The following is a 21760-nucleotide window of genomic DNA, read 5'->3' as shown; positions in this document are numbered from 1 at the left end:
CGTCCCATCGGCGCGTATCTCACCCGCAAGGCATGCTGGTCCCAACTCATTGGCCGGGTTCCGCCGCTACACAATATATTGTATGTGAAAAATTATATGCGAGGCGAGTAGTATATCCGAATTCATAGTAGGGATGCAACGATACCGATACCACATTTTCTAAAGTACTCGTAGTCGTTAAAAGTCCACCGATACCACGGTGTGAGAAATATCTGTGTTTGAGCCAGAAGTGGGACAAAGTCATTGCTTTTAAAGTCACAAGTAAGTCTCAAGTCTTTGCCCTCAAGTCCCAAGTCAAGTGCCAAGTCAAGACAGGCAAGTGTCGAGTCAAGTCCTAAGTCCTGCAGTTTGAGTTTCGAGTCCTTTCAAGTCTTTTCAACCGCAGAATAATAATATATTTTCACCGATCGTGTATGCTTTTTAAATGTATTGTTTTATTAAAACAAGTGCAATTGAAACTGCAGAAATAAATAGTGCTGACATTGCACTATTAACTTCATTTTTAACATTTAACTCATATTTTTTAAGAATATTCTTCATTTTAAACCACTGCTTTACAGAATAAACACATCTGAAAAAACAAGTGCAACTGGGGTGGTAGTAGCCTAGTGGATAACACACTCGCCTATGAACCAGAAGACCCAGGTTCAAATCCCGCTTACTACCATTGTGTCCCTGAGCAAGACACTTAACCCTAAGTTGCTCCAGGGGGACTGTCCCCTGTAGCTACTGATTGTAAGTCGCTCTGGATAAGGGCGTCTTATAAATGCCGTAAATGTAAATGTAATGTAATTATTTGAACAAAAAGTGCTAACATTGTATTTTCATGACATATTGCATTTCAATTAGTTCCACAGCAGTTTGTCCTGTCCTGTAACAAATACATGAACATAACAGACTTAACCGCAGGAAGTGGAAAATAAGATGTACTTGTGTTTACCAACTGTTTATTCAGTTAAATAGCTGCATCCATGTTTCCACGTCACGTTTGATGTGGTAATTTCACAGTTCGAAGACTCGTTCTCGCCCCCTACAGAGCAATTCGGCTAGTTATACATCCGCGCTAAAATATCAAGGTGCAAGTCATCATAGTGTAGTGGTTCTTCTTCTGAGTTGTGTAACTTTTTGATTTCGTTTCTTGAACCACAAATGATGAGCTGACACTCAAGAGATTTTCTGTGCAAAGTGTATTCTGTACAAAAAGCAAGGTCGCGTCAGAACATCGCGTCTTTCTGCACCTCTCTCTACAATATACAGTATTAAAAGAACATAAAAAATATTCACAAAATAACACACATGCAAAATATTCCTAATATGTACATAAATTAAAATGAAAGAAATAACTTTTTGCACACAAACCCGACACACCTCACAACTCCCGCCATGTGTCCAAGAGAACTAATCCGGGTCTCAAAAACAAAATAAAAGTCTTTAGAAAATAAGAATATAAAAGACACAAGAAAGAAGAAATATACTTATAAATCTAACCATTTAACTCCGGCACAATAGCTTGCGTAGTATAGACCCAGCTCCCAACCCAACTTTGTGAATAGATTAACGGCGATATTTTTTATCGCCCGATAAGAGTCTCGCGTTAACGCAGATAACGGCCCACCACTAATATGTATGTATAGTATGTCTTTGTTGGTGGCTAAAATACCCGTTGCTGCTGACCGCCGTCTACTGTGTGCGATACTGTACACTGGCTAATGTTATGTATAAGTACCTCATCCTACCAGGTTTACAAAAAATCACTTTAATAAGTGTACGAATTAAGGGAGTGAACTTGCAGTGGACAGATTACCAGTTTGCGACGTTAACAGCGAGTTTACAGCCTCACTGATTTAACTACACAGCAAAGAAAAGTTAGCAAATAAGCGTTAGCATTCACTCAGAAGCACCGTTCTTTGTGCAACTTCAAATGTCGAAGGAAGTTGGAAGTTGTTGCATCTCCGTCTGTAATCTTCGGCCCGCATGTTTTGCATACTGCTATTCGTTTTTTGTTGACCACCTCGTAGTTTTTATATCCGAACGAAACTATCTTTGGTATCATTTTGTCTAACTGGCGCGTTATTTGAGAGTTCCACTGCATTGGTTGTCCTGTAATTTGATTGGATGGATGCTGTTGGCTCAAAACAATGTGGATCTAATTTGATTGGATGTCTTGCCGACAGCAAATATGCACACATATACACAGACATTGAAAGATTCAGAGCGTTCGGTAATAACATACATTTTAATATTTGGGTTTTCTGGGAAACAGCAAGTCTTGTCAAGTCAAAAGGCTCAAGTCCAAGTGAAGTCACGAGTCAATGATGTTAAAATCCAAGTCGAGTTGCAAGTCTCTTTTCGTTTTGTCAAGTCGAGTCTAAAGTCATCAAATGAATGACTCAAGTCTGACTCGAGTCCAAGTCATGTAACTCGAGTCCACACCTCTGGTTTGAGCGGCGTGTAAGGGGTTAATCACAGGCACAGAGTCCCCGATGTCCAGAGACGATCCACGTGGTTTGACAAAAACACGGGCAATTATCGAGTCCGTGGTAGAAAACGTGAGATTCCTGTGTCTCCTCCATGTATTATTTTGTGCCAGTAGGTGATATAATGCTATTGGCTAGACCGGGCCATGTAATGTTAATGTTAATTTTTACTTATGCGGATGTTGGCAATATGTTAGTGTTTCCACTACATACCAAACACTCTGTTTAATAGTATTTTCTTATTTCATTTTTGTTTAATAATATTTTTTATATATAAAAAAACAGGCAAGGCAAGGAAATATTGTTTATAGACACTCTTGTTTTAAGACACTCTTGATGAGTGTAATGTAAAAAAGTAATCTTTGAAAGTAATTCATATTGTGTTGGCAGGTCTATGGTAACAGCAAACAAAGAATCTGAAAATCTGCTGAGGGTCTTTTTAGCCTGAATTAGATTTAATTAGATCAGATGAATATATATTACCTGTTTATTTTAGTATGACCATTTAAATAGCTAATAATAATAATAATTTTTAAAGCATCTCTCTAGGGAAACGTTATATCGCAAGAAATATCGTTATCGCAATATTCAACAATATCGCATACCGCATATTTTCCCAATATCGTGCAGCCCTACTCCAGACGAACATACAACAACAACAACATTTATTTCTTATATAGCCCAAACAGTATGTCTCAATGGGCCCTACAGTTTTACCCCCCACACTTGACCCTTCTGCTCACAAGGAAAAACTCCACACAAAAAAAATAGGAGAGAGAAAAAAAGAAACGTTGGTAAGGAGTGATACAGAGAGGGACCCCCTTCCAGAGTAGAGTGAGCCTGCAAGTGCTGTCAGTGCAGGGTTTGTGATAATTTGTCCAGGTGGAGAAGTCCAGAGTTTAAAATAGAGCATCTGTCCATGTTTGGAGATACTGGACAGTACAGAGTAGGTTTTAGTCCAGTGTCATGGTGTACATTACTTGTCCATTATGATGCTACTGAAAATCCCTGAAGCTTTAGTTGTTACGGTGGAGGTGGCTGTGGTGACCCACTGGTTCGTTTCAAGTCATCTCATTAGCAGGGATGAACCAGGTTTTATCTACTGGTTATAGTGCTATATTGGTGCTACAGAGGCCCGGTACCCTAACTAAGGTGAATTTAACACTGTCTGTGTTTGACTGAGGAGCTAAGACGGTAATGTCCAGTATCAGTTGTAACTAGTTACAAATATTGTAAAAACTGGATTTTTTTTTTACAATGGTTTTCAATTGTATTAATATTTACTGAAAATGGACAGTCAGATTAAGGTCATGGATTACTGGAACCTAGTCCAAGCATGGTTTGGGGCTGCATGAGGGCAGAACATAAATGCCAACATGTACTGTAACATACTGAAGCACAGCATGATCCCTTCAGAAACTGGGACGAAGGGCAGTATTCCCACATGATAATGACCCCAAACACACCTCTATGATGTTTGATGTGTGTTTCTGAACAGGTCATTACGGATTATGGATGCTTTGAGTAGGGACTGTTGTCTGTTGTGTATAATAAAGTACTGTTATTATCATGTTCTGTGTGTATTTTTTATGTTAGTGTTACATGCTTGTTTATCATTGTTCTATATATGATATTTCTTAGTTCATTGTATGTAGTTTCAATCTGATTGTCCTGTATGTCGTGCCTTTTTATTTCCCATATGAGAGCAGCAAGAACAGGGACTGGAGAATCAAACACTACTGCAATTTGCCCACCCACAAATGAACCGAACGAAAAGCACAGTGCAAAGAGTAAAGCCCTGGACCAGTTACATATAACTGATCAGCCATCGGGGCTGACAGGAGTGGTGTGAGGCAGTGACATCAACAATAACACCAGGAGCATCCAGGGAGAGAGACCAGCCTCCAGCAACCGAAAAGGGCCAAGGTAGTGACACCGCCATAGTTCCAGCAGCAAGAGTGCCAGCAGGGTGAGAGGTGTCCTTGCCACAGAGGACAAGGCCACACTGGTCTGGGACCAGTTGACAGACTGGTCGGGAAGGGTTATGGGATGTGATGTGGTGGAGGTTGTTTGCGGGTGTTCATGTTTCTGCAACTAGGGAAGAACGCCAACAGGCTGTGGCTGGGAGCGAAGATAGTTGGGCAGTTTAGACTACATGATTTTTTTTAAGTTTAAACATTTTATGAAAAAGGCTGTTACTTGAAATAAGATTAAAACTTTTTTTATTTAAAATATAGCTGAAAATATGAATCAAGTAAATCTTTATGAAAATAATTGTTATTTTTAATTATTTCAAACTCAGGATTCAAATGAAACTTGAAAAAAACAGACTTTAATACAAAATCAAGAACAAAATCATTAACTGACAGCTGCAACGTAACATTTACAGTGTTTTTTTTTATTATTATTTGACGGTTATCCAGAATTTTCGATCTCACTTGACGAATCTGCTGCCGTGTGACGAATCTGCTTCTGTTTACATCTGCAGGAAAACCAAGTAAAACACAAAGAAGTGCACGCGCGAGTCACCCTGCTGACGTAAATGATCCGATTTTGGAGTTTTTATGATTTTGGGTTTTGGTAAGTAATTTTATTCCACATAAAATATATTAAAATGTAGAAACGCGTGTTATTTGTACTGTTTAAAGTGGCGGTCTGGTGAGGGAGGAGCGGGCTGATTTAAACTCGCTCTACACACAGACTCGGGTCAGACTTGAAAATGTTCTTCTGGCACTTTTTATTGGTTTTTAAAAAAGCTTAAATGTAAGTAGTTTGTGTCCAGCGGGCTGGTGAACAGGTTTAACAGCAACAGATACAGTTATGCTAAAGTAGTTTCACGTTAGCAGCTAAATGCTCATTCAGACTGATGTCTGGGATCATTCACACTTTTAATGTGGAGACTTTTTCTTCACTGTTCTTTATCCAACACATTTCCAACATCACCAATCACATTTAAATAAGAAAACACTCTGCTGTGATTGTCTGTAAAAGACTGCAGCAGCTCACATGAGCTACAAGCCTTTTTATGTGAATAGAGAGAAGCTGGAGTTGGTTGTGCTCGCTGTAAAATTAGCTGCAACTGAGGAATCTCCTGGGAATCATTTATAAAGGTGACTGTGTGTCTATATGTAATATCAGAAATCTGCTTTGTCTATTTATGTGTGTTTTATAGGAATACTGTTAGGAATAATATGAATGTTGTGTGTCCTACAGAAAATAATTCTAGAATGATTATTGGTGATAAGATGATTGTTGAAATAATCTTCTGCTTCATTCCAAGGTCCCAAGATGGATCCCAGTCTGTCTCTGTTACCTGCTGATCTGAGGAGTGTAGACCAGAGCAGCACACATGTTAAACCAGAAATATCAGCAGATACCATCACATCTCTGAACTGCAGTAAAATACTGGAACCAACAGGAATTGTTGTGAAGAAAGAGTCAGATGATGAAGAATATTCAGGTGAGTGGAGTTCTGTTCATACTGTATTGTTGCTGTGGATAAGCAAATCAGATATTTTGCTATCAGCAAACCACGAAGAACTAGGGAGACCCACAGAAGTTCCACACTAACTACAAATGTGGCAGATATAACCATTAGCAGTAATGATGCTATAGCAGAGGAACTGGGCAACATTCTTCTGCACAGTGGTAGCCTAGTGGGTAAGGAAGTGGACTCAGTTGTCCGAACAGTTGTGGGTTCAAATCTTGACTCGACAAGGTGCCACTGAGGTCCTCTTGAGCACGAGACTGTGCCCACACAATGCTCCCCGGGCACTTTCATGGCTGCCCACTGCTCACTCACAGTGTGATGGATATTGAACCAGTTTTACTTTCAATATCCACTTTATTCCTCACTAATTGTGTTCAAAAAAATTTTTTTAATAAATATCCTGTCATTAATCAAGTTTATATCTTTGGTGGCTTTAAATTGTTTTTACAGATCAGGAAAGCAAAGTCACTGACCAAAGGTATAAAGAGGAAACTGAAGAAAAGTTCAACATGTATGACAACAGTTTAAGAGAAGTGAAGATCCTTGAAACACAGCAGATAAACTATTCTAAAGAGAAGCCTAATCAGTGTGAAGAGTGTGGGAAGAGTTTTGCACATGCATCTTACCTTATACTACACAAGAGGACACATACTGGAGAAAAACCCTACCAGTGTGTACAATGTGGGAAGAGTTTTACAGTGAAATCAAACCTTACAGCGCACCAGAGGACACATACTGGAGAGAAGCCCTACCTGTGTGCACAATGTGGGAAGAGTTTTACACGAGCATCACACCTTCAATCACACCAGAGGACACATACTGGATATAAGCCCTACCAGTGTGTACAGTGTGGGAAGAGTTTTACAGAAGCAGGAACCCTTAAATCACACCAGAGGACACATACTGGAGAGAAACCCTACCAGTGTGTACAATGTGGGAAGAGTTTTAGAGTAAAATCAAACCTTAAAATGCACAAGATGACACATACTCAAAAGAAACCTTACCAGTGTGTACAATGTGGGAAGAGTTTTACATTTGCAGGAACCCTTAAATCACACCAGAGGACACATACTGGAGAGAAGCCTTACCAGTGTGTACAATGTGGGAAGAGTTTTACATGTGCAGGATCCCTTAAAATACACCAGAGGACACATACTGGAGAGAAACCCTACCAGTGTGTACAATGTGGGAAGAGTTTTACAGAAGCAGGAACCCTTAAATCACACCAGAGGACACATACTGGAGAGAAGCCCTACCAGTGTGTACAATGCGGGAAGAGTTTTACACGAGCATCAGATCTTAAAATTCACAAGAGGATACATCTTGCAAATATCTACCAGTGCCCTCTTTGCTGTAAATGCTTTAGTACATTAAATCAACTCAAACATCATCAATGTTTACATAATGAAGAAAAGGCTGACAAGTGTACAGAGAAGAAATTGAAGAAAGCAGATATCATCACACCTGTGAATTTGGTTGAAACAGTGAAGGATGAGAAGCAAGACTTGGATGATGTGATTCATTCAGGTTAGTGAAATAAAATTCAAGCATTTCATCGTAAATGCTCTTCCAGGCTAAAAGGGGTGGGAATCATGAATTACACTAAATATTGAGTAATTAAGAATGAAACTTCACAGAAATATTCAGTCTCACATTCTAATCACATCCATGAATTTTGAAACCTTGGCTTAGCGCCACCAACTGGCAAGAGAAAAACTACTGCTTTGCACTTTCAACTGTCGTGGAATGTGCAAAGCGCACTTTCTACACCGTTCACCAGTTGAACATGAAATTTGGTCAGTATGTTTTGAACATGCTGTGAACATGATGTGTTTATAAGGATTTTTTGATATGTTAAATAGTTTCTTGCCCATGACATTTCAGATTCAGGGTACAATTTACACCACAATTGCTGAGCATGAATCCAAAAAAGTTCAACATTCCACGTCAAAATCTTATTTATCTTTGACTTTGTTGCCGTGTGGTGATGTTAAATTCACTTGTTTACAAGTCAGACGGCTCTCTCTCTGCACACATCCCTTGTTTTATTATAACATCAAAGGGCATTGCACCATATTTGCACACCAGTAGCATACCCGGAGCAGTAGTCACTGATGGTTCAACAGCAGTGTGTTTGAACTACCCACACTTCTTTTGACACTGTGGCTTCTGAGAGGTTCTGGATTGTGTTTCCAGCTCCACATCATAAAAGGCAACGCACCGAGGGTTGGCAGATGCTCTGGTACCTGCTTGGCTTGTGCTGTAGTAGTGCTTCCTGTATCCACTAATGCTCTGAATTCTTCTCCATTGACCTTCACGTGAGTAAGCTTATTGACTGGGCTTTCTTAGGTCCATGTTCTCATATGGCACAAAACACAGTAAGGGATCTTAGAGCATTTTGGCTTGATGCGGCCTTCCTGTCAACATAAATAGTAGATTGGTGGCTTGTTGCTGCATTCACCTCTGGTTTCTCCTTGGTCATAGTTTCCATTAGGTACCGAGATAAGATCCTCAGACCCCTTGTGAGTCCATATGCTGGTGTGGTTGGACCTGGGTTCCTCCTAATGCAAGACTAAGGCATTGATGCTACTGACTTCCCCATAATTGAATCCAATTGAGCACATCTGGGACATAATGTCTCACTCCATCCACCAACACCACATTGTTCCACAGACTATCCAGGAGTTGGCGGATGCTTTAGTCCAGGTCTGGGAGGAGATCCCCCAGGAGACCATCCGCCACCTCATCAGGAGCATGTCCAGGCATTGTAGGGAGGCCACACACACTACTGAGCCTCAATCTGAACTGTTTTAAAGACATTAGATCAAAGTTGGATCACTCTGCAGTGTGGTGTGTACTTTAATTTTGAGTATGACTCCATGGTAGGGCTGCAACTAACGATTTTTTTAATTAATCGTAGAATCGGATAAAAACAAAAAACAAAAGCATTCATTTGAGAAGGATCTGCTCCCAGCTGTTACCTTCTGTACATTGGGTACCAGTAGTGACCCCCATTGGTCGTAAATCACTAAAAGTTCACTCAGGTACTGCAGGATGAGACCATTTAGAGCTTTATAGGTCAAAAGTAGGATTTTGTAGTCAATCCTAAATTTGATGGGTAACCAGTGCAGTGATTGTAAGACTGGGGTGATGTGGTCAGATTTCCTAGTTCTAGTTAGAACTAAGGCTGCAGCATTCTGTACTAGCTGGAGTTTACTCATGCACCTACTAGAGCATCCAGACAGTAATGCGTTGCAGTAATCTAAACTTGATGTAATAAGTGCATGGACCAACTTTTCTGCATCATGCATTGAGATGATATTTCTTATTTTTGCAATATTTCTAAGGTGAAAATGCTATCCTTGTGATATTATCTACATGTGAATTGAATGAGAGACCTGCATCAATGATGACACCTAGATCCTTTACTTCAGTACTTGGCTATCCAGAGCTATGATGTATTCAGCAAGCTTATGCCTGGCTGCTTGAGACCCAATTACAAGAGCTTCCGTCTTATCAGGGTTTAACAGAAGAAAGTTTGTGAGCATCCACTGTCTTATGTCCTACAGACAATTCTCTATTCTGTTCAGCTGCTGCCTCTGATCTGGCATTGCTGACAGATACAGCTGTGTGTTGTCAGCATAGCAATGAAAGCTAATACTGTGTTCGCAGATGACGTCACTTAAAGGTAACATGTATAGGGAAAATAGTAGCGAACCTAGGACAGAACTTTGTGGAACACCAAACTCTACTTTACTAAATGAAGACAAATCACCATTGATGTACACAAACTGATACCGTTCGGTCAGATATGATCTGAATCATTCAAGGGCTGTTCCCTTAATCCTTCCCTTAAACTTGTGCTAAACGACGAGTTAATAATTTTAAGGATAGGATTTATAATATCAGGTGCTACTTGTTTAAGGAAAGCGCAACTACATTGATTTGACGATGAGATTAATTTAATCAGTTCATGCGCTTTAATAAGGTTGAAGTGTTCTAATTGGTGGTCAGCTATTTGAAGATTATTTTCCATAGAAATAGCGATGGAGCTGTTTGTTGTGCTTTTAATCTTATCTCTATTCACAACTATTTTAGTATTAAAGAAATTCATAAAATCGGCTCTACTATGATGATATTGAGTGGTAGTATCCATTTCTTTTTATTCCTGTCTATAGTGTTAAACAGGAATCTGGGACTATTTTTGTTTTTGTCTATTAGCGAGGAGAGATATTTCAATCGAGCCGAACCTAGGAGCCTTCTTATAGTTGAGTACCCTCTCCTTCCACGCTATTCGGAATACATTTAATTTACTTCGACACCATTAACGTTCTAATTTCCGGGCAGTCTTCTTAAGCGAGCATGTGAGATCATTTTTTTTTCTCTTAATATGTTCCTTTTGAGGGGAGTGACATTATCTAACGTACTACGCAGTATTAATTCTAGACACTTGGTCAAGTTCAGCGGGGTCTGACGGTGAGTTGATCAGCGTTGATACATCTGGTAGGGTATTAATAAACTTCTGTGCCGTACTTGATGTAATTGTCCGTTTGTCTCTTATAACAAGGGGAGTTGAGTTTATTGTGTCTGAGACATATTTTTAGTGATGAGGAAATGATCTGAGATTGATTTCAGATTGAGGAAGATTGTCTTCTATATTTAAACCGAAGGTCAGTACAAGATCGAGCATGGGATCACCTTCATGAGTAGGTCTTGTTATATTTTGGTTGACTCCAACTGAGTGTAGTATAGACAGGAATGCTGTTCTTAGCGAATCTTCTCATTTATCACAGTGGATGTTAAAGTCTGCAACAATTAGGACTTTATCCACAGAAACAACCAAGTTGGAAACAAAATCTTTAAAATCAATAAGAATCTCGGAGTAAGGTCCAGGGGGTCTATAGATGATAATCAATGGAATTAATTTATGATTTTTATTTTGTGAGACTACATGGGTTATGTTGGTATGGAGAATCTCAAAAGAGTTAAATCCATGTCCGGGTTTATGTGTTACTCTCTTCAAAACTATGCAGACACAGGTCGGCTCTCGAAACGGGCTTTATTGCGTGACGTTCTTGCGACTTGTGGCATGCACCTTGTGCCGTGAGAACTGTATTTAAATAAACAGTATAACACGTTAACAATTAAATGATACAAATATTCAACATGAACATAAACAGAACATTTTAACAAGTACCTCGTTGGCTGCTTGTCCTGAAAAGAGATAGCTTCGCTCTAACTTAACATTGTATTTTAGCGGAGCCTCGTGTAAGACATCTGCCCACCTGCAGTCCATTTGAGGGATCACATGTCTCTTCTAGCAAGACTTGGTTTTACCCATAAATCCTTACATTCGAAATGAACTATAAATCACATATAAATGCATACATTGGATTTCAACCCATAATAATTAAATATTTTCAAACTTTTAACATTGTCCATAACACTTACATTATAAGTAATACCAAGGTGTGAATTACTGCGACGCCACCTCCTCTTCCAGTTAAATGAGGTCGGTGTACATAGCTGTATCCAGGAGGACTAGACTCATTTAATGCTACAAATGTTTCAACCTGGTTTCGGTCAGGCACAGTATATGAAACCCCTGATCTGTAATAATTTCATTAACAATGAGCGTTTTAGGTGTGCGATCTAACATTTAATAATCCTATTCTTATATCGGAAGTGCTGTTGGTATGTTCAGTAGGAATGATGTTAACAGGTAATAAGTTGCTGACATAAGCTGCTGTTATCCGACATTGTTTTAGCCAATTCAAGCATTTCTATAAAATTATCTTTAGTTATTCCATGTCCCAATAGCCAGTTTCCTTGTCTGGGGATCATATCGCCAAAGCTCCCGCCTTGGTTGGTCTCCCAATCCACATTGCACCGGACCCTTCATATTCCTGCTGCGGGCAGTGGGTACATGGATGAGCCCATGTATCCGGTTTGGGCTGGGCCCGGCCGGGCCCCATGGGTAAAATCCCGGCCACCAGGCGCTTGGTCATGGGCCCCAACCTCAGGCCTGGCTCCAGGGTGGGACTCTGGTAACCCTCCGTGCTGAGTACACTGACTCTTTGTTTTTCCTTCCATGAAAGCTTTTCTGAACCGTTCTTTGTCTTTCCCTTTACCTCAGACCAATTTGTCATGGGAGACCTTACTAGGGCCACCGAGTGCCCTAAACAACGTATCTCTTAGGATCATTAGGGCTCTCAAATTCCTCCACCATGAGAAGGTGACTGTTTTGCAGACATATTTGGTCTAAAACAACACCAGAGGACACATACTGGAGAGCAGCCGTACCAGTGCATACAATGTGGGAAGAGTTTTGCAGATGCATCACACCTTAGGAGACACAAGAGATTACATACTGCAAAAATGTACACTTTTTGCTCTAAAGAGTTTAGAACATCAGGTCAACTCAATCATCATACATCAGCCATGACATGAATTGTTTTAAATTGTTTTTACAGATCAGGAAAGCCAATTCCCCAATGAAGAAAAGTTGCACCATTTCAAGTATGCCAACAGTTTAAGACAAGTGAAGATCCTTGAAACAGGAGAGAAAAACCATTCTAAAGAGAAGCCTTACCAGTGTGAAGAGTGTGGGAAGCTTTTTACACAAGCATCACACTTTATACAACATCAGAGGACACATACTAGAGAGAAACCCTACCAGTGTGTACAATGTGGGAAGAGTTTTACACAAGCATCACACCTTAAATCACACAAGGTGACACATACTGGAGAGAAGCCCTACCAGTGTGTACAATGTGGCAAGAGTTTTTCATGTGCATCATACCTTAAACGCCACAAGAGGATACATACTGGAGAGAAGCCCTTCCAGTGTGTACACTGTGGGAAGAGTTTTGCACAAGCAGGAAACCTTAAAACCCACAAGAGGACACATACTGGAGAGAAGCCCTACCAGTGTCTACAATGTGGGAAGAGTTATACACAAGCAGAAAACCTTAAAATACACAAGAGGACACATACTGAAGAAAAACCCTACCAGTGTGTACAAAATGGGAGGCGTTATACAGACGTATCACACCTTACAAGACACAAGAGGACACATATTGCAAATATCTACCAGTGCACTCTTTGCTCTAAATGGTTTAGAACATTAGATCAACTCAAACATCACCAACATTTACATACTGAAGAAAAGGCCGACAAGCGTACAGAGAAGGAATTGAAGAAATCAGATATCATCACACCGGTGAATTTGGTTGAAACAGTGGAAGTAACAGTGAATGATGAGAAGCAGGACTTGGATGATGTGATCCATTCAGGTGAGTGGAAGAAAAAATTTAAGCGTTTCAGATATTGGGTAAATATTTCCTTTCCACAAACAAGCCTGCTCACAGCCTCAAATATTCCAGCAGAGACTGCTGACCAGCTGGCAGAGGTGTTTCACTAAGAAAGTAGGAGTAGGACCAGAATTGTTAAGAAGTGTCCTTCATACCCAGAGTGGCATTAGAGTAGTAAACCTATCAACTGTGAAACATGGTGCATTCAAGTTCAAATGCTTATTTTGTTTTTTTATTGGCTCTATAGTCTGTTTTCTGTGTTATATGGTTTTAGTCTAAGAATGATTCAGGTCTTTGGTGGCATAAATGTATTTGTTTTTACAGATCAGGAAAGCAAATTCGCTGATCAAAGGTGTAAAGAGGAAACTGAAGAAAAGTTGCACCAGTTCAAGTATGACAACAGTATAAAACAAGTGAAGATCCTTGAAAAAGGACAGAGAAACTATTCTAAAGACACACATTACCAGTGTGAAGAGTGTGGGAAGAGTTTTACACGAGCATCACACCTTTTAACACATCAGAGGACACACACTAGAGAGAAACCCTACCAGTGTGTACAATGTGGGAAAAGTTTTACACGAGCAGAAACCCTTAAAAGACACAAGAGGACACATACTGGAGAGAAGCCCTACCAGTGTCTACAATGTGGGAAGACTTTTATACGAGAAGAAAACCTTAAAACACACAAGAGGACACATACTGGAGAGAAGCCCTACCAGTGTCTACAATGTGGGAAGAGTTTTGCACATAAGTCATACCTTAGACTTCACAAGAGGACACATACTGGAGAGAAGCTGTACCAGTGTGTACAATGTGGGAAGAGTTTTACACGATCATCATACCTTAAATCTCACAAGAGGACACATACTGGAGAGAAGCCCTACCAGTGTGTACATTGTGGGAAGAGTTTTGCAGAATCATCAAATCTTTTAAGACACAAGAGAACACAACATGCAAATATCTATCAGTGCACTCTTTCCTCTAAAGGCTTTAGAACATTAGATCAACTCACAAATAATCAATGTTTACATACTGAAGAAAAGACCAACAAGCCTACGGAGAGGATATTGAAGAAATCAGATATCATGACACATGTGAATTTGGTTGAAACTATGGAAGAAACAGTGAATGATGAGAAGCAGGACTTGGATGTTATTCATTCAGGTGAGTTCAATAGAATTTAAGCATTTCAGGTAGTGTGTGAATTTCTATAAATAACTATTTCCTTTCTTTAAAGACCATAATAGTCTTTGAAGTCCTCCCCAGACTATAATAGTGTGATACAACAGTTATACATTAAGAAATATTTTTCAGAAAATGTTTTCTATGTACAAGACCCAGAGATACTTAAACTCCTCCACTTGAGGCAGGACCTCTTTCCCGACCCGGAGTTGGCAAGCCACTTTTTTCCGGTCGAGAAACATTTTGGAGATGCTGATTCTCATCCCTGTCGCTTCACACTCAGCTGCGAACCTACCCAGCAAGAGCTAGGAAAGCTAGGAAGACCACATCATCTGCAAAAAGCAGAGACGATATTCTCCTGCCATCAACTCGACACCCTACACACCATGGCCGCACCTAGAAATTCTGTCCATATAGGTTATGAACAGAACTGGTGACAAAGGGCAGCCCTGGCGGAGTCCACCGGGAACAGGTCCGACTTACTATCGGCTATGTGGACCATTTGGTCACACTCTGCTGGTACAGGGACTGAATGGCCCTTAACAAAAGGCAATCCGCCCCATACTCCTGGAGCGGACCCCTTAGGGTTCCCCTGGGGACACGGTCATAAGCCTTCTCCAAATCCACAAAGCAAATGTGGATTGGTTGGGCCAAGTCCCATGCTCCCTCCATCACCCTAGCAAGGGTAAAGAGCTGGTCAACAGTTTCACGTGCAGGAAGAAAACGCATTGCTCCTCCTCAATCAGAGACTCAGCTATCGACCGGACCCTCCTCTCCAGTACCTTGGAGTAGACCTTTCCAGGGAGGCTGAGGAGTGTCGACATCAGCAGCTCCCCGTCCCCACTGTAGACTGTGTGAGCGAGTTGCTGCCTTCCTCTCCTGAGGTGCTGGATGGTTTGCCAGAACCTCTTTGGAGGCGATCGGTAGTCTTTCTCCATGGCCTCACAGAACTCCTCCCATGCCCGAGATTTTGCCTCGCCGACTGCCACTGCTGCATCCCGCTTGGCTGTCCGGTACCTGTCTGCTGCTTCTTGAGACCAGCCTTCCCCCTTCAGCCTGACTGCTCCTCTAACCTCTGTTTTCCATTAGCATGTACGGGGGTTACCGCCACGACTGGCACCGGCCACCTTGCGACTTCAGCTAGCAACAGCTGCCTCAACAATCGCAGAGCGTAACAAGGTCCATTCAGACTCAATGTCCCCCTGCTCTTGGGATACTCAAACCATCTTTACAGGTTTTTCTGCTAGGTATTCTCAGCACCCTCACTATACGTTTGGGTCTGCCAGGTCTCTGTGGCATGTTCCCCTGCCATCTGATCCAACTCACCACCAGGTGGTGATCAGTTGACAGCTCCTCTCATCTCTTCACCAGAGTGTCCAAAACATATGGCCGCAGGTCAGATGATACGACTACAAAGTTAATCATTGACCTATGCTGCCCTGGTACCAAGTGTACCGATGGGCATCCTTATGTTCGGACATGGTGTTCCTTATGGCCAAACTGCGGCTTGCACAGAAGTCATGCTGTTATTGCCCACATGAGCATTGAAGTCCCCCAGCAGGACAACGGAGTCCCCAGTCGGAGCACTATCTAGCACTCGTCCCAGAGACTCCAAAAAGGGTGGGTACACTGAGCTGTTATTCGGCACATAAGTGCAAACAACAGTCAGGACCCTTTCCCTGACCCAAAGGTGCTGGGAAGCTACCGTCTCGTCCCACGGGGTAAACCCCAACAAACAGGCTGAGAGTTTTGGGGCTAAAAAAAAACACAAAACCCCAGCCCTCCACCTCTCACCCTGAGCAACTCCAGCAAAGGAGAGTGTCCAACCTCTCTCAAGGACTTGGGTTCCAGATCCAAAGAAATGTGTCGAGGTGCGTCCGACTATATCTAGCCTGTACCGCTCAACCTCTTCCAAAAGCTCCAACTCCTTTCCTGCCAGAGAGGTGACGTTCCAAGTTCAAATAGCCAGTTTCGTTATCTGGGGATCAGACCGCCAAAGCTCCCGCATCGGTTTGCCACCACCTGATCCCCATTGCACCAGACTCTTCATCTTCCTCCTGTGGGTGGTGGGCCCACAGTTCACTGAGCCCATATATCCAGCTTGTGCTGGGCCCGGCCGGGCCCCATGAGCGAAAGCTCAGCCACCTGGCCTGGCTCCAGGGTGGGATCCCAGTAACCCTCTGGGCCGGGTACACTGACTCATTGTTGTTTTTTCCATGAAAGTTCTTCTGCTTTCATGCTATGTCCTCGTTTAGCAGTTTGTCAGGAATCAGGATTTATCTGGTGGGCTCTTCACTGGGGTCTGCCGGTAGTCTGTTGGTAACTAGGACAGCCTAACTAGGGTAAATGTAACTTTGTCTGTGTCTAACAGGGGGACTGTGTGATAAACTGGACTTTATAACTGACACTGTGTTATAATTGACGCTGCTCCTCCACATCGAAAGGAGCCAGTTGAGATGGGAAGACTAGCATGGCCCCTGCGAAAGAATGACAGACAAATCCGTGAAACACTCCATATTTTTTGAAGGGCAGTGGTGGCCTAGCAGTTAAGGAAGCGGTGGTGTCGGTTGTGAATGGTTTCTTTGGAAACCCTAGTACCCTCATATCCCGTAAACGGGCCTGCAGCTGTTTCCATTACCCCAATACAATTGCGTCCTTATCTCACAATATCCTTATTATATCACAATAACTTTTTGTGATTAGTATTTATTTGACTGACCCCCTAAACCCTAAATGTTTAATTGTTACAAGTTCATATGAAAATAAGCAAGTTATGCTGTGTGAAATATTATTATTTCTAGTAATTTTCTGCAACTACGTATTCACAGTTTAAAGTCATTTTGCAAATTGCTGTTGGTTCCTTAAAGCACAGCCAAATGGAATTAATCACAGAATAAATCACCGAACACTTTTGATGCAGATACCTTTTCAACAATTTGTCCAACCCACTTTTCAAAACCCCCAATCACATTTTAAAAAGAAATCTTGCCTCTCAGTGTCCGGGACACAGTCTCAGTGTTTTAAAACCAATCTGAAATCTGTTTTCTCTGGCTTTTTGTTAAAGTCCTAGACCCTCATTTCACTTCACTTTGACGCAGTGTCAATTATAAAGTCCAGTTTATCACAGAGTCCCCCTGTTAGACACAGACAAAGTTAAATTCAACCTAGTTTGGCTGTCCTAGTTAGGGTACCGGGCCACTGTAGTACCAGTATACCACTATAACCACATACTTCAGTATCGGTCGTACAGTGCAACTGTCTGCCGCTGCTTCTGTTTGTTTTTCTCCGAGACACGGAATCAAGCGCCCAGACTACTGGCAGACCCCAGTGAAGAGACCAGCAAATAAATCCTGGTTCCTGACAACTGCTAAACAAGGACATACCATGAAACAAACCAGAGGGTCACCACAGCCACCACCACCATTACAACTACAGCTATAGGGATCTTCAAATGGACCAGTAACATCATTATGGACATGTAATGTAGACCATGACACTGACTACATCCTGGACTCATCCAAACTGTAGGACTTATTATTATATCATCCCCAACCCTGCACTGACACCATTTGCAGGCTCACTCTACCCTGGAAGGGGGTCCCTCTCTGTATCACTCCTTCCCAAGGTTTCTTCCTTTCTTCTTTTTTTCTCTCTCTCCTAGAGTTTTTTTGTGTGGAGTTTTTCCTTGTGTGCAGAAGGGTCAAGTGTGGGGGGTGTCAACTGTAGGGCCTGTCAAAGCCCATTGAGACATACTGTATGTGATTTTGGGCTATATAAGAAATAAATGTTTACATTTACAGCATTTATCAGACGCCCTTATCCAGAGCGACTTACAATCAGTAGTTACAGGGACAGTCTCCCTGGAGCAACTTAGGGTTAAGTGTCTTGCTCAGGGACACAATGGTAGTAAGTGGGATTCGAACCCGGGTTTTCTGGTTCATAGGCGAGTGTCTTACCCACTAGGCTACTACCTACCACTGTTGTCATTGTTGTTGTCATTATGAGGTGATTGGCTGTAATTGTCATTTTCTCTGTTTCTTTGTCATAGATGTTGAACCAAAAATACCATCAGATACCATCACATCTCTGAACTGTGGTAAAACACTTGAACCAACAGGAATGATGTCGGATGATGAAGTCTATTCAGGTGAGTGGAGTTCTGTTCATATAAAGAACTTTATTGACTGTGTTCGTGTGGATAAGCACATCAGATATTTTACTATCAGTAAACCATGAATAACTAGGGAGACCCACAGAAGGTCCACACTAACTACTGATGGATGAATGGCGACAGCCTTAGATATTCCAGCAGAGGCTGTGCTGACCTGCTCGCAGATGTGTTTCAGTAAGAAAGGAGGAGTCTGAAAGCTCTAGAAATAATTAAAAATTCCCCTGAAATCATGCACTTCCAGTGGCATAAAGTTAACTTTGGGGGGAAAAAAATTTTCTTTATTATTTTCATAATAATTTTTTTTTTTTTTTATTCCTGTGTTTTATGGGTTTACCGTCTGTTCTTGTTCTTTTGTTATGGGTTACACAATTTTGTATTGCAATGAAATCCACACAAACTGAATATAAGATTACCAGCTCTTTTTGAATGCAATTCTGATTGGAGAACGAACAAATGTGGTATTAACAAGTACACCCATAATGTCATGTATTATAAAGATAATCTAATAAATATATGGTACCGTCCCCACACTCTGCTCCCCAGGCACCTTTCATAGCTTCTCGCTGCTCACTATAGTGATTGGTTTAATGCAGAGAACACAGTTTGTTGTGTCACCATGTGCTGTGCCTGCTGTGTACCACAATGAAATAAAGAAGGACTTTTACTTTCAATATCCACTTTATTCCTCACTAATTGTGTCAAAAAAATCCTGCTTAAAATGTCATGTCATTTCATTAATCGGTTTCAAAAATGTAATTTTGTGGTCTGTGGTTGTTTGTTTTCACAGATCAGGAAATGAAATTCGCTGAACAAAGATGTAAAGAGGAAACAGAAGAAAAGTTGCACCCGTTCAACATGTATGACAACAGTGTAAGACAAGTGAAGATCATTGAAACACGACAGAGAAACTATTCAAAAGAGAAGCCTTACCAGTGTGAAGAGTGTGGCAGGAGTTTTACACAAGCATTAGACTTTAAAACTCACAAGAGGACACATACTGCAAATCTTTTCTACCGCACGCTTTACTCGAAATACTTAACAACATTGGATCAAGTGAAATATCATCAACCTGAACATACTGATGAAAAGCTCTACAAGTGTATAGCAGTTGTTGAACTGGAGAAATCAGATATAGTCACACCTATACATTGTGGTAAAACACTGGAACCAACAAAAATTAATGTGAAGAAAGTTGGATGATTAAGTCTGTTCAAGTAATGATCTGGATATCAGTAGGAATTGTAGACGTGACCATGTTCTGTGTTATAACAGCATATTTATCAGAATAGCTAACAATTGTATAAATCTACAGATATGGTGAATATAAAAAGTGTACACATTAAACCAATACTTTGTCGAAACACCTTTTAATTTGTTTACAGCATTCAGTCTCTTTGGTTGGAGGTCAGCATTTATAAAAGTGTGAAAGCATCTGTTGTGCTCAGCCCTCTTCAAGTCACCCCACAGCTTTTCTAGCGGATTTAGGTCTGGCCCATTCCAAATTTTTCATTTTGTATTAGTGAAGCCTTTCTTTTATTGGTTTGGATGTAGGTTTGGGGTCATTGTCATGATGAAAAGTAAAAAGGTATTTTGTGGGATAGATCATTGTACATTTTATATGAAATGTATCAGAACGGCATACTCTCAGTACAATGTTTTTTCTGCTGCAGATGAATATACAACAACAACAACAATATTTATTTTTTATATAGCCCATAATCACAAACAGTATGTCTAAATGTATGTTTTGAAAGCCCCTACAGTTGACGCCCCCAAAACTTGACCCTTCTGCGCACAAGGAAATCTCCTCACCAAAAATAAACTCCAGGAGAGAGGAAAAAAGAAAGGAAGAAATGTTGGGAAGGAGTGATACAGAGAGGGGCGCCCTTCCAGGGTAGAGTGAGCCTGCAAGTGGTGTCAATGCAGGGTTTGTGATCATTTGTCCAAGAAGAGAAAAACTCCTACAGTTGTACAGGTGGAGAAGTCCAGAGTTTAATATAGAGCATCTGTCCATGTTTGGAGGTACTGGACATTACAGAGTAGGTTTTAGTCCAGTGTCATTGTGTACATTACATGTCCATTATGATGCTACTGATCCTGATCCTGACTAGGTGACTGTAATTAAGTGGACTTATAATTGACATACCACAGAAGTGAGCCTGTAGGTACTGCGTGTTATCCAAACTGAGGACCTAAGACGGCATTGTCCAGTATCTATCTTACTATTACGACATATCACCTGTCTATAAGATCACTGTATATTTTAACATGTCAAATGTTTGTTTCCAACAAGTATTGGACAGTCAGATTAAGGTCATGGATTACTGGAACCTAGTCCAAGCATGGTTTGGGGCTGCATGAGGACGGAACATAAATGCCACCATGTACTGTAACATACTGAAGCGCAGCATGATCCCTTCAGAAACTGGGACGAAGGGCAGTATTCCCACATGATAACGACCCCAAACACACCTCTATGATGTTTGATGTGTGTTTCTGACAATCAGGGTAGAGAACAGGTCACTACGGATTATGGATGTTTTGAGTAGGGAATCATTTGTGAAGCCACTGAATGTAACAGGTACATTTACAGCATTTATCAGACGCCCTTATCCAGAGCGACTTACAATCAGTAGTTACAGGGACAGTCCCCCTGGAGCAACTTAGGGTTAAGTGTCTTGCTCAGGGACGCAATGGCAGTAAGTGGGATTCGAACCCAGGTCTTCTGGTTCATAGGCATACAGATATGTATGTCTGTTGTGTATAATTACATAAAAGTACTGTTATTATCATGTTCTCTGTGTATTTTTTATGTTAGTGTTACATGCTTGTTTATTATGGTTCTATATATGATATTTCTTACTTCATTGTAAGTAGTTTCAGTCTGAAACCATGCCATGACAGGCGCCCGGGGAGCAGTGTGTGGGGATGGTACTCTTCTTGGTGGCACCTCAGAGGCACCTTGGCGGATCAGGATTTGAACTGACAATCTGCTCATTATGGAGCCGCATCCTTAACCGCTTGGCCACCACTGCCCCGTTTAAACCTCATAAAGTGCTTTTTGTGCAAGAACTGGTGTTGCCAGTGGATGTTATACTACATTTTGACCGTGGGGGGGTCAGTCAGT

The 21760-nt window shown here is 41.2% G+C and overlaps 2 protein-coding genes, 1 long non-coding RNA gene and 1 pseudogene across 5 annotated transcripts in view; all 4 read left to right on the top strand.

Annotated features, from left to right (window-relative positions):
* LOC114785776 (zinc finger protein 239-like) overlaps positions 1 to 12574 on the top strand; it is a 28974-nt gene extending 16400 nt beyond the window's left edge. The window contains exons 3-4 of one of the 2 annotated variants that reach the window (XM_028972359.1): positions 12104 to 12202; positions 12441 to 12553. In XM_028972359.1, coding sequence (XP_028828192.1) covers positions 12104 to 12165 — 62 coding nt within the window. In that variant the 3' untranslated portion in view covers positions 12166 to 12202; positions 12441 to 12553. Of the gene's footprint in view, positions 1 to 12103 lie in introns of both variants that reach the window. The other variant, XM_028972358.1, reaches the window with a different exon arrangement.
* LOC114785464 (zinc finger protein 493-like) overlaps positions 1 to 21760 on the top strand; it is a 478845-nt gene that overhangs the window by 432161 nt on the left and 24924 nt on the right. The window lies entirely within an intron of this gene.
* LOC114787229 (uncharacterized) lies at positions 16891 to 16984 on the top strand (annotated as a pseudogene).
* On the top strand, positions 17881 to 19463 carry LOC114785925 (uncharacterized). Of its 2 annotated transcripts, none has more exons than XR_003749126.1 (3): positions 17881 to 17940; positions 18511 to 18609; positions 19421 to 19463. It is a non-coding gene; the product is annotated as an uncharacterized LOC114785925 (long non-coding RNA). The 2 variants fall into 2 exon arrangements; XR_003749127.1 differs by lacking the exon at positions 17881 to 17940 and adding an exon at positions 18028 to 18087 and having other exon boundaries at positions 19421 to 19459.

This window comes from Denticeps clupeoides, chromosome 3, assembly GCF_900700375.1.
Source record: "Denticeps clupeoides chromosome 3, fDenClu1.1, whole genome shotgun sequence".
NCBI classification, from domain to species: domain Eukaryota; kingdom Metazoa; phylum Chordata; class Actinopteri; order Clupeiformes; family Denticipitidae; genus Denticeps; species Denticeps clupeoides.
This window is presented reverse-complemented; position numbering and strand designations above follow the sequence as displayed.